This window comes from Neofelis nebulosa, chromosome 4, assembly GCF_028018385.1.
Source record: "Neofelis nebulosa isolate mNeoNeb1 chromosome 4, mNeoNeb1.pri, whole genome shotgun sequence".
NCBI classification, from domain to species: Eukaryota; Metazoa; Chordata; class Mammalia; order Carnivora; family Felidae; genus Neofelis; species Neofelis nebulosa.
Window position 1 is genome coordinate 80,607,994 of NC_080785.1, and position 16,236 is coordinate 80,624,229.

The 16,236-nt window shown below is 35.3% G+C and overlaps 1 protein-coding gene across 4 annotated transcripts in view; it reads left to right on the forward strand.

The window, feature by feature from the left end:
• The window catches only part of SEMA3D (semaphorin 3D), a 201,247-nt gene that overhangs the window by 60,652 nt on the left and 124,359 nt on the right, over positions 1 to 16,236 (forward strand). For all 4 annotated transcript variants that reach the window (XM_058725243.1, XM_058725244.1, XM_058725241.1 and 1 more), the window contains exon 2: positions 11,857 to 12,047. In XM_058725243.1, coding sequence (XP_058581226.1) covers positions 11,897 to 12,047 — 151 coding nt within the window. In that variant the 5' untranslated portion in view covers positions 11,857 to 11,896. The remainder of the gene's footprint in view (positions 1 to 11,856; positions 12,048 to 16,236) is intronic.

Here is a 16,236-nt window from a genome sequence, read left to right on the forward strand (position 1 = left end):
AGAAAGGTTTGAGATGGCCATTTAAATCAGTTCTTCAGATACAGCTGAGGGTGTAAAGTTGAAATTAAACACGGCTCAGAAACTGGTTTTACGTTTCTACAATGTTACATGTAAATCTTAAAAAAAAGGACAGAAAAGAGACAGTGGTATTAGTAAATAGGAAACTAGATGGGATGATGCTGAGGTTGGAAGGGAAAACTGGAGAGCCAAATATATAGAACAGCCTTCAAAAATGTAATTAGGCAAAAAAAAAAAAAAAAAAAAAAACACGCAAAATATGTTTACACAAGAAAGACCAGAGGGTGTTCAGAAATTTGGGGCCGCCTGATAAAGAAGTTGAAATTTATCAGTCTCAATATGGCAGCTCTCTGTTCATTCTTTTTTCAGACCTACTGCTCATGTACCGGATAATTGTATGTTACTTTTTAAATACAAATGTGTGTGAGTCCAGGAACTACTGTCTTCTATGTATTAAGAGAATACAGGTAACAAGAGATTAATTTAGCTTTACCCAGGGCTCTTTAACAAAGTTCACACTGTGTTTCTATACTACATATCTAGTATATCTAACATTGTTTCTGAAGAAATTACAGAGTCATAACTTAAAAATATAATATCTTTGGGACACCTGGGTGATTTAGTCAGTTAAGCATCCCACTCTTGGTTTCGGCTCATATTATGATCTCACAGTTTTGTGAGTTCCAGACCCACATCGGGCTCCATGCTGATAGTACGGAGACTGCTTGGGATTCTCTGTCGCCCTCTCTGCCCCTTCTGAATTCGCACTGTCTCTGTGTCTAAATAAACAAATAAAAAATAAAAAAAAAAGAAAAAAAGGATAATATCTTCATATGAAGATATATATAAAGAAAGTTAAAATTTGTATTAATTATAAAACAATATTAATCATTTTGCAGTAATGGTATTTGGTATTATATAATACATCATCATTTCTCCTTAGCTTTATTAGTTTCTAATTAACATGAGTTGATATATGCATTTTGAGGACAGTAAAGCTCATGGTATAGAAATATTGAATACTTACACAAATATATATGGGGACAATTATTGAATATGGAAGACTTTTTAATATGTGCTTTTTTTCATGTTTATTTTTAGAGAGAGAGAGGGAGAGAGAGAGAGAGAGACAGAGAGAGACAGAGCACGAGTGAGGTGGGTGTGCTGAGGGAGAGGGAGACACAGAATCCGAAAGCAGGGTCCGGGTTCTGAGGTGTCAGCCCAGAACCTGACGTGGGGCTCAAACTCAGTCCGACGCTTAACCAGCTGAGCCACCCAGGTGCCCCAATATGTGCTTTTAATATTCCATCTTAGAGTAAGCAGATATATTAAAATGTTCTAAGAGGTTCAGTAACTCTGAATCTATGGGAGAAACAACTTCAAATCTTTGGTATGCTATAAATACAGCAATTTTGAAAAGTGTTATAAATAATGCTTGGCATGATTACAGATCTGGAATGATTTAAAATGTAACTCAAAGTTTTGTCTTTTTAATTTACCTAAATCTAACTGAATATTAACATAATAACTAATTTTGTTGTGCTTTCAGTTAGGAGATATTGCTTTGCTGTTTTCTGGGTTATTGTAAACTAAAAATTATTTTTGAACTCCTGTTACATATCAGACAAAATTTTGCTATGTTATTGTATACAATCATAGAGTGTTAATAATGAAGTTGGATTCAGCATGTTTTATAAGCTGGTATGAATTTCAAAATTCACTTTCTTTTTTTTTTTTTTTTTTTTTTTTTTTTTTTTAAATTTTTTTTTTCAACGTTTTTTATTTATTTTTGGGACAGAGAGAGACAGAGCATGAACGGGGGAGGGGCAGAGAGAGAGGGAGACACAGAATCGGAAACGCTCCAGGCTCCGAGCCATCAGCCCAGAGCCTGACGCGGGGCTCGAACTCACGGACCGCGAGATCGTGACCTGGCTGATGTCGGACGCTTAACCGACTGCGCCACCCAGGCGCCCCTCAAAATTCACTTTCTAATAAAGTAACAATTTTAATGTAAGAAAAAAGTACTTGTAAAAATATTTGGATAAAATACAGCTGCGTTTAATTGTGGTTATTTTTTTGATGCAGAAAATAATTTAAATTAACTATTTAAAATAATTCTATATGTCAAAGAATGTCATAACTTACCAAGTATAAAGGATCTAAACTTCTTAAGTGGCATCATAATTAGGCAGAATAAATTGCTTAAAGAATATGAAAAACAACTAAGTTCATGAAAGGTCTTTATAGCCATTTTATTTATTTATTTATTATTTATTTTTAATGTTTTATTTATTTTTGAGAGAGAGACGGAGACAGAGCACCATAATGGACAACAAGATACAGAGCGTTGCCTTCATCAGAAATATTCTATTAGATATTGCCAAACAGAGCCTGGGGTACATGCCAACAAGAATGGCCACTAGGTTAAGGGCACTTCTCCATCCCCAGATACATATTGCCTAGACAATGTGGACCCCAGGGCAGGCTCTCCTTCCCACGCCCCACCCACCTTGCTGGCATTGTTGAAGGAGCTCTATGTGTATAGTAACTTGACCCTGCATCTGACCTTTGCTGAAGGGCCTTGGCCAGTGATGTACTGTCTTTTTGCCTCAGTTTCCTCATCTGCCAAGAGTGAAACTGTTGAGCGAAAATATCTATATCATCTATCTATATCTATATCTATATCTATATCTATATCTATATCTATATGGATCAGAACAATCGCATATGAAGCATTTTAAAGCAAGATGAAATCCATGAACATATCATCATTAAACAGTATAAACAATAATCTTTAAAGAACTATTACCAAAAGTGCTTGACAGTTTTTTTTTTTTTATTTGTTGAAAAGACTGCCTCATTGTTTGCATGGTCATCAGTGGTGCTGAATTCAATATGCAAAAAATAAGTAAAATAACATTAATTATATTAAAATTATAATTTATTTTTTGTTTCAAGTTTTTATTTAAATTCTAATTAGTTAATATATAATATAATATTGGTTTCAAGAATAGAATTCAGTGATTCATTACTTGTAACACCAAGTGCTCATCACAAGTGCCCTCCTTAGTTCCCATCACCCACTTAGCCCAGTTGCCTCATGAAATTTCAAATATGATGAAATGTAAATCTAATATGAAGGCTGGGTTTCTAAATTCTGCATATGACACCAAGTTTCCTTTCACACACTGCCTATTTTTATTCTCAGGTGTTGCTGTTTATGAAGTGAATTATTTAAACTCTCCTCCTTATGCAGATGGAATGAATGCCTCATGGTGCTAGAAATGTTTATTTCCCTAAGGTGTTTCATTAAATAGTGATGAAACAAATAGTGTTAATGTGCTTAGTACATCTTTTTCCTTAAAAAATAGAAAGGCTAAAAAGGAGTCATTTAACTTATTTTACATGTCTCGATCTTAAAAGTACATGCATTCCTGGAGAATTAATGTGAATATGAAGTTCAAGGTCACATTTTTCCTGGTATATGCTTTTTTTTTCCTACTTAAAAAGTTTGCTGTTAAATATTGGAATTAATGGTAGATTTGATTGGATTTCTCGGTCGTTTATTTAAGTGTTAGGAGTTTTACAGAGAATCCTTATATTTATTCAATATTATATGTCTTTAAACATGATTTAATTCATTTGGAAATATTTACTAGTTTCCAGTAGTTACATCCTTGAGATTCTAATTCACTGTCGTGTGAATCCATGTTTTAACTTAGACTTACTGCAGGAAATCACTTAAATACTATTTGTTGTACAAAAATGGTTTTGTATAAAGTTGATATAAATTTTATCAGTCGGCAACTAATAACCTCTATGTATTGTTTTTAAGGACATGGTGAATTTCCTGTTTCATAGTCTTGGAAAGTATGCATTGAATAATAAAAAAAAATCTCTTTACATTTTCTTCTTTTAACATAAGTAATTATTTCAATAAATATTTTTTTATCAGAACTTATGCATACGGAAATTGTAAAGAACAGGAGCACCGTACAGGTCAGGAAATAAAAAATTCTTAACTGCGCATTTGTCCATCATTCTTATGCTGGTACCACGCTCTTCTCTTTATTCCTCTTTGCAGGGCTTCAGCCTTAGTATAAGTGCTGCTGAAGCAAGCACCATAATAGTTTTTAATACAATAAAATACATACGTTGCTTTGAAAGACAAGTTTCTTAGTGCACGGTTATTTAGAGAGATCGGGACACTAAATTAGTTTGTATACAGAATGTTTTGTACATTTTATCATTAAAGAGTCAGTTTAAGACCCCAATCCATTTGCTGCCCACATTAGCATAAATATTAGGTAAACATTATACAGTTTGGGAAAAATCTTTATTGGGTGTATAGCTCAATATCCACATTAATACCTAGATGTATATTTCAAGAAAGGTAGTTAAAATTTTTAGATGTTTACCAAAGTAGCACTCAGTTTTGATAATAATGACATTCCTTAAAGGTAAAAGCAATAAAAGAAATTAGAATAACCTCTCAATAATAAACACATGGCTAATTCTTATTTTATTGTTTCAAGAGAATACAATTGTTTTGCCATCTCAATTTCCGTAATTCCTACTCTTCTTTATTTAACAGTCTATTTATAAAAAAAAAACAACTTTTTTTAACACATGGGAGGCACATATCAGAATATTTGAGGTGGGGGTTATTAAAAAACAATCAGCTTAATTATACATTTTTATTTTGAATGCAAATGACAGACATTGAAATTTGCCAAGTAATCTGTAATTTCTATAAATATTTCTGTAGAATATATACAAATATTTTATAATCCTCAAAATGTATATCAGAATTCAAAAAGGTGAGGAATAAGATGATCTTGGTCACGAGAAGGTGCATCGATTAAAATACTCTCCAGATTGTAAGAGTTGGAAAGTGAAAATCATAAATCTTTGAATTGCGGGTTAATCAAATTTAAGATTATGCTGCTGGTGCTTTCTCTGACCCTGTGAAATGATAACTAACAGTGTGCTGCTTTGAGTAGCAAAATGGTGTTAAGATTTAGGATAATGAAAATGATTAGCATAAAGTTATGTACAGTAGTGTTTCATTATTATTAATTTTTTTGGCAAATGTGTTAATTATTTGAGCAGTTTGTACCTTGGGAACACTTGATTTCTTTAGGACCTCTTAAGAGCATTGTTTTGTTGTTTCTGTTGTGTTCAGGAAAAAGTGCAACCCACTATATTCTAACAGGTTACACGTGTGCCTTCTGAAGTCTTACTATTATTTTCTATTGAACTGCATTCATTAGGGGTGATATCCTGAATAATTTGACCTGGCCATACATACAAGGCTATAAGGCATGGAAACCCAAGTAACATTTAACAATGGTGCTTTGTTGAGCAGGTTTTTATACAGTATATTTTCAGCGTATTTTAGCAATGTAAACATTGTGGTTAAACCACTGCAAAATAAAAGTCACTGATGTAATGTATCTTTACTGGCAAAGAATTGAGCTGAACTTCACCGCTGATTACTGATGATATTCATACTTAGGCATATAGTGAAATATCACTGGCTATTATCATAAGGATGTTAGGAAGTAAATTAACATTTAACTAAATGTTCAATCTGCTCTTCATGATCTCTGAAAAATCAAATGGTCTTTCAGACTCCATGGGATTATATTAATTGTTGAGGAATTAATGACATCTTAAAACAATGAAGTCCATTAATGGAGAGTTAAAATTTTTCAACCAAAAACTGTTGCCCTATAAATTCTCCTCACTGGAGATAGTTCTGTACACTTGAGAAGTGACTGCATACCCCTGCCTGCGCTGAGCAGCAGGATATTAGATATATTAGAAAATACAAAGAAAAATGTAGAAAGGATGACATAAAATACATGTACATGAACGCATTCCAAGCTCCATTCTGGTGGATCTTCCTACATCCTGTTGCATTCTGCCTTGTTATCACCATCTGCTTTGTTCCACTTGATCCACGGAACATAAGATAGCCCTCTGCAAACAGAATTCTTCTCTTTGCTTGCCTGTGTTGTTTCTTTGATTCTCAAGTTTCTTCTATAATTTCTGTTTGGTTTCTTGTCCATATATGTATCGTGAAGTTATGTTACTAATAATTTATCAGTTTTGTGTACCCTACAGAAAATCCATCTAATCAGACAATAAGTCAAAAATATGAGCTAAAACTAAGCCAGAGTGAGTTTATACAGATAATACTATTAATTTGGGTATAGTCATAATTCCTGGTGTCTCCTGAATGAGTAAAAATATTCCCAAGCGACCTTACGTGTACCACAAAGGTATGAGCAACAAACAGCTCTTTATAAATTCAGCATCAAAGAATCTTTTCCTCCTTTCCCCAATGTGTGCGCATGAGCACGTGCGCACACACACACACACACACACCCCTGAGGAAAAAATCCTAAATGTAAGTGTTCAAGGTTTTTATGTGTTAAGACTTGTGTATTTTAATTCTTGTCCTATGCATAGGATATATTTTTCACCATAATTACATTATCTTAATGATATTTGGAACAAATAAGTATAGATAAATAAGTCAAATCAATGAAGTTCACCTATAAAATTGCATATCCTTTGCTTCTCAAATAATATTTTGATGAGTTACTATCCATCCAGTAAGTCCTGGACTCTGTATTCCTTTGGGAAATGGCACAAGGCCTTCCTGACTGTTAGATTATGCATTTGGATCTCTGATTTAGCGGAACAGTGTGTAAAACTCTTTCATAATCAGAACACTCTCTATTGGCTCCACATCTGAAGATCCCCAAGAGTGCTGTTTGTTCCAGGGAACATCTGGAATAGATTACATGCAGTTAATTGGCTCCAGGTCGAGCTTGTTACAGACAGTAGCATGCAGTATAACCTATGCAATTCACTAAATCCACCCACTTTAGGTTAAATCACACCTACTTCTCTCTATAATTCCTCCCAGATGCAGGACACACACACACACACACACACACACACACACACACATCCACATCCACATCCACATCCATTGGAAGGAAGATGGCAAAATATCATATTAGTGGAGAGCTTTTGGCTATACATTTAACCCATAAATTACCTCAATTAAAAGATTAACTATTGAATTCAGAGGATTGTTGGGAAGGAAAACAGTGAATCAGGAACAGCAGATTATAGAGAGTGACTGTTTTATAGTAGGAAAATATTTAAAGTCAAGAAGTTCCAGCAGTTTCAGGATTTTTGTTTTATTTTGTCCCTCACCCTTAGCATATGTTTCAGCACGTGTGTGCACTTATCAGACTGTCATAGTAGCAAGGAAAACAGAACTTTGATTTTTAACTTATTTAGCAGTATTAATGAGTTGGGTTACAAGGAACAGTATGACTACTGTTCATTGAAAGCCAAAACATCAATCTTCTTAACTTATAGTGGTAGAGGCACAGGGCATGTCTTAGCGATTAATGATCAGTTGGAGGAGGAGATATCTCAATACATACCCAAGGGCCATTAACCCCAACTGGTCGTTAATTCCCAAGAAAGGTCCTGTACTGAGGTCATTATTGCTAATAAAATGCACATATGGAAAGTTCCCTCTCTTTTGCCTGTGTACATAAACATACGTTCACATTACATGCATTGTTGCATGTCGTGAAAAAAAAAGTAGTATTTTACATGTCCAGAAGTTCAGAAAAACTAAGCCTAATGAAAAATTTAATGTACTTAAACTCTGCATTCAATTTGCCTTTCATTTTGGTGAGGGGCAAGGGTAGGTGGAATAATACGTGTTTGTAGATCAAGGCTGTGGATCTTCTTCGATCAGAGACCCATATTTTGCTGACATGTAGATCTAGGGAAAAATGAAAGCAACAGGCAAATGGGATTAGAGTTGCTGATGAGTATGGGTGGAATCAGCACATAAGATCTAACCTCAAAGGCAGTGTGGAGTAATGGCACTGTTTGAGTCATAATATATTAAGTACCAGAACAGGCATGAGGCACATTTCGCAGTTAGGTCAAGTTCATATTTGGTGTCCTTTGTCTTCCACCTCTCCGGATTATGCTACTCTGTCCCTCCTTTCTCCTCATAGCAATCTAATCAAGACTATAATGCTTCAGGTTTTTCAAGAGCCCTTAAGGAAATATCGCTGTCTTCTGAAACTAGCTCTTTTTGCTTTCCATTCTCCTTTCACTGTCTGCCATGAAACTATCCTTGTCTTGCTTAAATCTGCATGATACACCTTTGAGCTATCTCCCATAGCATCCCATAACTATCTTAATTTTAGAAATTATTTCATGGTGCTTTAATTATTTGTATATAATCAGTCACTCCTTTCAGAAAATAATCTTATTTTTTTCCTCATCTATAAATGGTTAACAAATGGTTGGGGACCAGCTATGATGTTAATGACTGTTACGTGTATATTCTTGTACATATGTTCTTATTTGCAAAAACGTAGTAAGTTTTTAAGGATATCCTGTAAGTCAGTGGGTGTATTTGTTTTTTACTGGGATAAGTGACAAATTGAAAGGTTGCAAGATTCATTTCTTAAGAGACTGAGTAACTTAAAACTCACAGGATTTAAAACTAATTGTGATAAACTTTTCTGTAGACCAGCGAAAGTAACTGTTTTGTGGCAGTAATTTCTATATTCTTGAAGAATTGACTTTAAATAATAATACAGTTCTTTATTTTTGAAGAATTTATTTTAAATACATTATTTTGGGGCACCTGGGTAGCTCAGTCGGTTGGGTGTCCAACTTCGGCTCAGGTCATGATCTCATGGTTTGTGGGTTCGAGCCCCGCGTCAGGCTTTGTGCAGACAGCTCAGAGCCTGGAGCCTGCTTCGGATTCTGTGTCTCCCTCTCTCTCTCTACCCTACTCAACTCGCACTCTGTCTCTCTCTATCTCTCAAAAATAAATAAACAAACATTAAAAAACTTTAAATATATTATTTAAAGAAGGACTTTACTGGTGTTTAAAATATGCATTAATAAAGTTTTAAAAACTAAAATTTTCATAAAGGGCTACTGTTGGCCCTTTAGATCTTTTTGGTCAGAAGGACATTCCTGTTTTCTCTCAAATTAAGTCAAACTATCAAGAAATGCCAAGTAACTGTGAATAAAATATCTAATATGTGGCATATTTAGTACAATATTCTTTTTCTTTAATTTTTTAATGTTTATTTTTGAGAGAGAGAGGGAGACAGAGTGTGAGCAGGGGAGATGCAGAGAGGGGGAGACACAGAATCTAAAGCAGGCTCTAGGCACCGGGCTGTCACACAGAGCTTGACGTGGGGTTTGAACTCAACGGGCAGTGAGATCATGACCTGATCTGAAGTCAGACGCTCAACGACTGAGCCACCCAGGAGCCCCTTAGTACAATATTCTTAAATGAGTCTCTAAATTACTTTGGTTATTCACATATGTGGTAATCTTCTAAATAAAAGAATTAAATATGTGCAGATTACACATAAGACAGAATAGTTAGGTATTTCTTATAGGTATCTTTGAAAGTAATTAAAATACTTTAAAAAGTATAATTTATTAAGCATTTATGTTCAACATTTCATGAAGAAACAACATAAGACTTGTAGTCTATTTCCTTAAAATATTTGTCATGTATAACAATGAATCAATACATCCCTAAATTTTATATTACTTCATTTTCCCAGATTGATCTTAACTTGTGAGATTCAAGGTAACTAGATCCTTGATATTCAGAGGCATTTACTTAAGAGTTGTTCTTTCGTAAGAAAGTTCACTCATATTAGACCTTGTCTTAAAACTAAAGCATAGGGGCGCCTGGGTGGCACAGTCGGTTAAGCGTCCGACTTCAGCCAGGTCACGATCTCGCGGTCTGTGAGTTCGAGCCCCGCGTCAGGCTCTGGGCTGATGGCTCGGAGCCTGGAGCCTGTTTCCAATTCTGTGTGTCTCCCTCTCTCTCTGCCCCTTCCCCGTTCATGCTCTGTCTCTCTCTGTCCCAAAAATAAATAAAAAACGTTGAAAAAAAATTTTTTTAAAAAGTAAAGCATATACATAGAATATTTTGATATTCAATAATTAGAAAACTACTTAAAGTATACTTTTTTTTATAAAGGATACTCTATACTACAGCAATTACTAATGAAGTATAGAAATTTTTTGGACAAAAGGTAAAGCAGGTACCACATCTGGAATCTTCCCTGGAAGTAGGCATAGCAAGATTCTCTCTGTGGGCTGTTTCTCAGAAAGACAGCAGTAACTTTGTGGAGAAAGAAGAGATGTTGAAGACTGCAAGAGTTGATCCCTTGATTCCACCACTTTGCAAAACACCCAAAGACTTAGGGGTTAAGAGGCCAACTCTAGCCAAGGTCCTGGCCAAATATTTTAATTCACTTCTTATGTGACCATGTGATCTTGGGAGACCCATTTAACTGTATACCTCAGTTTCCTCATCTGTGAAATGAGGTGTAAATAATTATGTATTCTTTAAGGCTGTCGGTGGCATTAGTAAAAGGTAGACTGAGACATACTAAAATTTTAAGTTCATTTGAGCAAAAATTGATTCCAGCCCTGTAGTGCCCAACCGGAAGTGGTTAGGAGCGCTTTGCCTCTGGGAGCCAGAGTAAAGACTTGGGCAGAGAAAGTGCCAAAGCAGAGAAAAAATTGGCTACAGCCTGCGGCCTAGTTGGTTCTTTGTGATTGGTTGTCCCTCGTGTTTTGATTTTGTAACTTGGATTTTGTAACTTTCGATTTTGTAACTTTGATTTTGTAGACTTACATCTCAGCTTGCTTAGGAGGCCGCCACTGCATTAGAGTCACCCCAGTCTCACAGCCTCCTTGTTTAGTTCATTTAACAGGATTAAGTTATTTCAGTTATGGGAAGCACTTTAAAGGAAGTATCTGGTACCTATAAATATTCAATCAATATTATTTGTCATTATTATTATCAGGCTTAGTTTGAAATGTGTGTTTTAATTTATTTCAGGTCTTAAGAAAGACAAGCAAGGCAGCTTATTTATGGCAACCTAGTTGATCACAACTTCCTCTCTTTTATAAAGCCTTTTGTATTACAGTTTGTTTTTCTTTTCATTACTGCCATGTGTGGAATAGTATATAGAGTGCAGGTTAAATCACATTATCCCAGGCCTAAAATTGGTGGCAGTGGCTCTGACCTAATCATTGCCAATTTTTCCAATTTTAGGCAGACTTTTAAACTGTCTTTATGTCACAGGGCACCTAATTGACTCAGTCAGTTAAACCTCCAAGTCTTGATTTTGGCTCAGGTCACTATCTCATGGTTCCCGAGATCGAGCCCCAGGTCTGCACTGTCAGCACAGGGCCTGCTTGAGATTCTTTCTCTCTCTCTGTCTGCCCTTCTATCCCTCCTCGTGGTCTCTCTCTTTCAAAATAAATAAATAAACTTAAAAAAAATCTTTATGTCAGAAACAAGAGAAGAACTCCCTGAACATGACAGCTTTTATTTGTTTTTGCTTGGGGACCTTTCTCCTTGGGGATGATATAGGGAAAGAATAGGCTTCTACCAGTATTCTTATTTGAGTAAAGAACTCATGAAGTTAGAAAGAGTTGGTTCCTCCTGCATTTGTGTTAAAAACAAAGCAAAGCTTTGTTACAGAAGGGAAGCTAATTATCATAAATAGTTGAAACTTTAGTATGCATTCTCCTCTGCATCTGAGTAAAGGCAGACCTGAATTTTATCAATCAGTTGTGATTCATTTCCCTTGTAACAATTTGCAAAATCAAAACAGGGGAGAAGGTGCAATTATTATTTTTAAAATCTATACACATTCAGAAAATTATAATTTAGTAAGTCTAGGAAAATCAGCAAACTGCTCTATTAATAATTATTTTCTTATTTTTTAGATTGAATTTTCACTGTTTGAAAGAGGACATTGTTTTCATCATGAATGCTACTAAAAATGAGAGACCAAAGTCCAGAAGCCACTATTTTCACCTTTTTCATGCTTTGATGATGCTAAGCATGACCATGCTGTTTCTTCCTGTCATTGGAACTGCTAAGCAAAATATTCCACGACTCAAGCTGACTTACAAAGGTAAGTCTGTAAATGTTTTTCAGATTGTCTTTTTGATGACTATATTTCTTTTCTTTAGAAATGTGTACTGGGGGCGCCTGGGTGGCTCAGTCGGTTAAGCATCCGACTTCAACTTCGGCTCAGGTCATGATCTCACGGTCCGTGAGTTCGAGCCCCACATCGGGCCCTGTGACAGCTCAGAGCCTGGAGCCTGCTTCAGATTCTGTGTCTCCCTCTCTCTCTGACCCTCCCCCATTCATGCTCTGTCTCTCTCTGTCTCAAAAATAAATAAAACATTAAAAAAAAAAAAAAGAAATACATACTGACTTCAGTGAAATGTTTATAGTATTGGCATCAGTTAATAAAAATATTATAGAATACAATGCCCAATAATCATTTTTGTGAGGGAAATGGTGCCTGGGTTATTCATGTACCCTTTTCAGCTCATTATTTACAATGATCAGCTACTGGTTACCATGATTTGGTGATTTGGGTTTATAGGTTATAATCAGATTTGTATTAAAACAAATCAGTCCCTAAAAATAGAAAAAACATAATTTCATATAGCTCATATGGATTAGTTCATCCCTAGTTAGAGGGGATTTATTTTTAAACACAGTAAGATATCTTCAAAAAATTAATACACTAACCTACCATTAAGATCTCAAACATATACATGTTTATTCTTTTAAAAAGACCACGTGGAAGGCTTGAAATACAGAAATGAAAATCTCTTTAAGAAAGGAAATCTGCTAATTGTTTTTAAATGTTTAAATTAACATAAAAGCAAAGTTTATATGAGTTATATTTAGTCATCTTACATGTGTGTATGTTTATGTGTATAGATAGATAGACAGGGACTATGCCAAGTTTTATTCTTAAAAATGTATTTCTTTTGTTTTCTTTTCTTGCTTCTTTAATACTTTAAGTAATGAGAAGGATGTAGGGACTTATACTCCTTTATACCAAACTTGGTAGGTAAAACTTATGCCTGCAGTTTTAATAGCTGTTTAAAACAACTTACTGAGTTCAAATTAAATATCAATAATAAAACCTAACTTCATGTCAAATATAAGTGGAAGTGGAATTAGCATTATACCCATTACACATTTCATACGTGGGTATCTGTCTGGAACTTATATCTCTCCTGAGTTAAAGAGTTAGGGCAACATATTATTTTTGAGTTCTAATATTTTTCTAGAATTTTTTAAGCAGTTTAAAAAAAACACACAAGAAAACAAAAAACAAACCCAGAAAATTGCCTCTGTGTGGTTGAGGGGAGGATTAACTGGGAAGAGATATGGAAAGAAATGTTTTGGAATTACAGAAGAGTTCTCTATCCTGATAAGGGATGTGATTCCCCAAGTATATGGATTTTCCACAACCCATCGTATGCACAAGTCAGAGTCATTCATTTGCCTGTATTCAGAATTAATCTTAAGAAAAGAACAGAAAACAAATTGAGATTCCAAACAATTAAAAAAAAGATACAGAAAGTTTGAAAATAAAGAGGTTGAAGGGGAAAAAGGAAAAGGAAACTCTATCTGGTTTCTATGATAGAGTGAATAACACTAGAAGATTGCATTGATATGTGTGAACAACACAAAATAAGTCAGACTTGCAAAGAAACAGAGAGCAAGGCATTGGTATAAACGCAGTATGTTGTCATTTCATCCTTAGCACCCGCTGTGATGGTGAGGATTGTTATCATCCTCTTCCTACATATATGGGTATGCTGAGGTACCAAGAAACTGAGAAACTTGCCAAGGTTTCAGATTGGGTCATGGCTCAGCTCCTGAGTCAGCCTCGTGCTGCATAGACACTAACTGCCTGATCCTATTTCTTAGTTCCTGGTCATTAGTGGTTCTTCCCTGAGGCACTCACCCATCAGAGTGAGCTTTAACATTTACAGAAGTACCATGCTGATGTTTGGCTGGCTATATGATTTTCAGTTGTCAAAATTAAACAGAGTTGAAGAAGGCCACATGCTCTATTTAAGATGACAGCGTGGCCCAAAGAGACCTACACACTTGTGAGATGTTATGCCTTTTGATAAATATATGGAAAAAAATATATATCGTCATCGTGATCATTTGGGTTCATAATCATAGTTCCATACAAATGGTTATAAAATATGAACTCAAATGTGATAAGTTGATTATTTGAAACTAGCAAATTAGCACCTAAAAATAGAAAAATATTATTAATTAATTCCATATAGCTGCTACTAATTAGTTTATGCCTAGGTTGAGGGTTTTGTTTTGTTTTGTTTGTTTTTGTGTGCACATGTTTTTGGACTTGGAATCAATCCTGTGAGTTCAAAGTCTTGTTTACTTATCTCTGTATAGACTGTCACTCCTCTCAGTGCCTAGTGCTTATTTATATAAAAGCAGAACTGGTGTAAGTGTTGGATTAAATGCAGTAAGAATTACTCTTTTGGTGGTTCTTCTATTAAGTATACTTTCCAAGTGTTATGTTTTTTAGATTTTTGTGTACATTTGGGTAATTGACATGTCACAGCCTGGTAAGCAGCAACAAAGATTGAATGCAGGATGAGAATTATGGAAACCTCCTCCCAACCCACCCTCAAAAGATACACACACACACATACACACACACACACACACCTCTGCTAGCTCCCCATAGCTACTATTAGCCTTTTGTTTCCAGATTGTATGCTAATAATTGAGTGGTCATCTTTACTAGGAGAATTATTCACAACCCTAACAGAGCACTCCTCTTTACACTTTAAAGAATAGGTTGGGGTGCCTGGGTGGCTCAGGAGGTTAAGCATCCGATTTTGACTCAGGTCATGATCTCGCGGTCCATGAGCTTGAGCCCCGCGTCAGGCTCTGTGCTGACAGCTCAGAGCCTGGGGCCTGCTTTGGATTCTGTGTCTCCCTCTCCTTGCATCTCCTCTGCTCACACTCTGTTTCTCCCCCCGCCCTCAAAAATAAACACTAAAAAATAAAAAAATAAAATAAAAGAATATCTCATCTCTTTGGAAATCATCTATTCAGCACTATGAATGTGCACATCCACTTCCAAGAGTGTGAACCACTTCCGTGTCCACCTTTTCTCTACCATATCTGAGAGTTGAGAAGGAAAATAGTTCAAATCCTGATATTTTTAAGTGAGCTGTTCCAGAATAAACAGCTATGATGTAAAAATTCCTGCTAATTTGGGGTTATGGTGAGGCAGATTGCCTGTACACAACATTCCTACTTCTGAGATAACGATCATAGCTCTCTCTTGGCATTTTCCTTCTCTTTTGATTGTAACTAATTGAGATCAGCTAATACCACCCATTGCTTAGATAGTTTGGGGAGCGTCTAAAAGTTTGTGCTTTGGGCATTAAAACACTGCCAGAATGTGAGGTTGGAAACATCAGCTGAAGTGAAAAAATAATTTCGTTTTCAAAAATATTTAATTTTTCTGGTCACAAACTCCACTTTGTTTTCTTTGCTTTCCGTGGTTCATGCTTCCTTAGATGCTGACCAGAGATGCAGACAGTATCAGTAGCATTAGCTACTTTGAGCAGCTGCAAGGTTATTTTGAGGGATTTTTTAAAGGCCAACAGAAAATATAATAACCATTTTATCCGAAGAATGCTCTTTGATAAAGACTTAACTTTGAACTTCTGAATCCACAGGAGGTTGTTTGGTTCTATTGTTTTGTAAAGAGATTTCCCTTCAGTTGCATATTTTGAATTCTTGCACATGTATGCATCCTAAATCTGTTTCTTGAGTAGCAGGTAAGGAACTTGGAGATCAGGATGTTGTATGTATCTGGAATTCATGTTATAAGGTTATGATATACATTTTGCCCTATTGATTGGACTTCTCTCAGTGGCGTGTACAGTTTATACTGCAGATGTAGTAAAAAATAACTTGTGAGAGATGACCGATTTCAATCCTGTAATAAATAGTATAAACATTCTATATTTCACAATCATTGTGAAGGAACTCATGGGTTCAGGATATTTTTGCCTAGGAATCATTAGCATCTGCAATATTATTTGTTTGGAGAACCAGAAAATGAGGTAGGTAAAATAAAGAAGAACTGGACAAAAGCTTTGGAATAGGAAGAGAAAAATGAAAGTTAATCGAATATACAAAGACTCATTCCTTATAGTGTTTTTTTCATCTTTTTTCTTTTTTGTATAGTCTCTCTAGCTTTTCTTTTTCCTTTCCTAATTTTAGATTTTAGT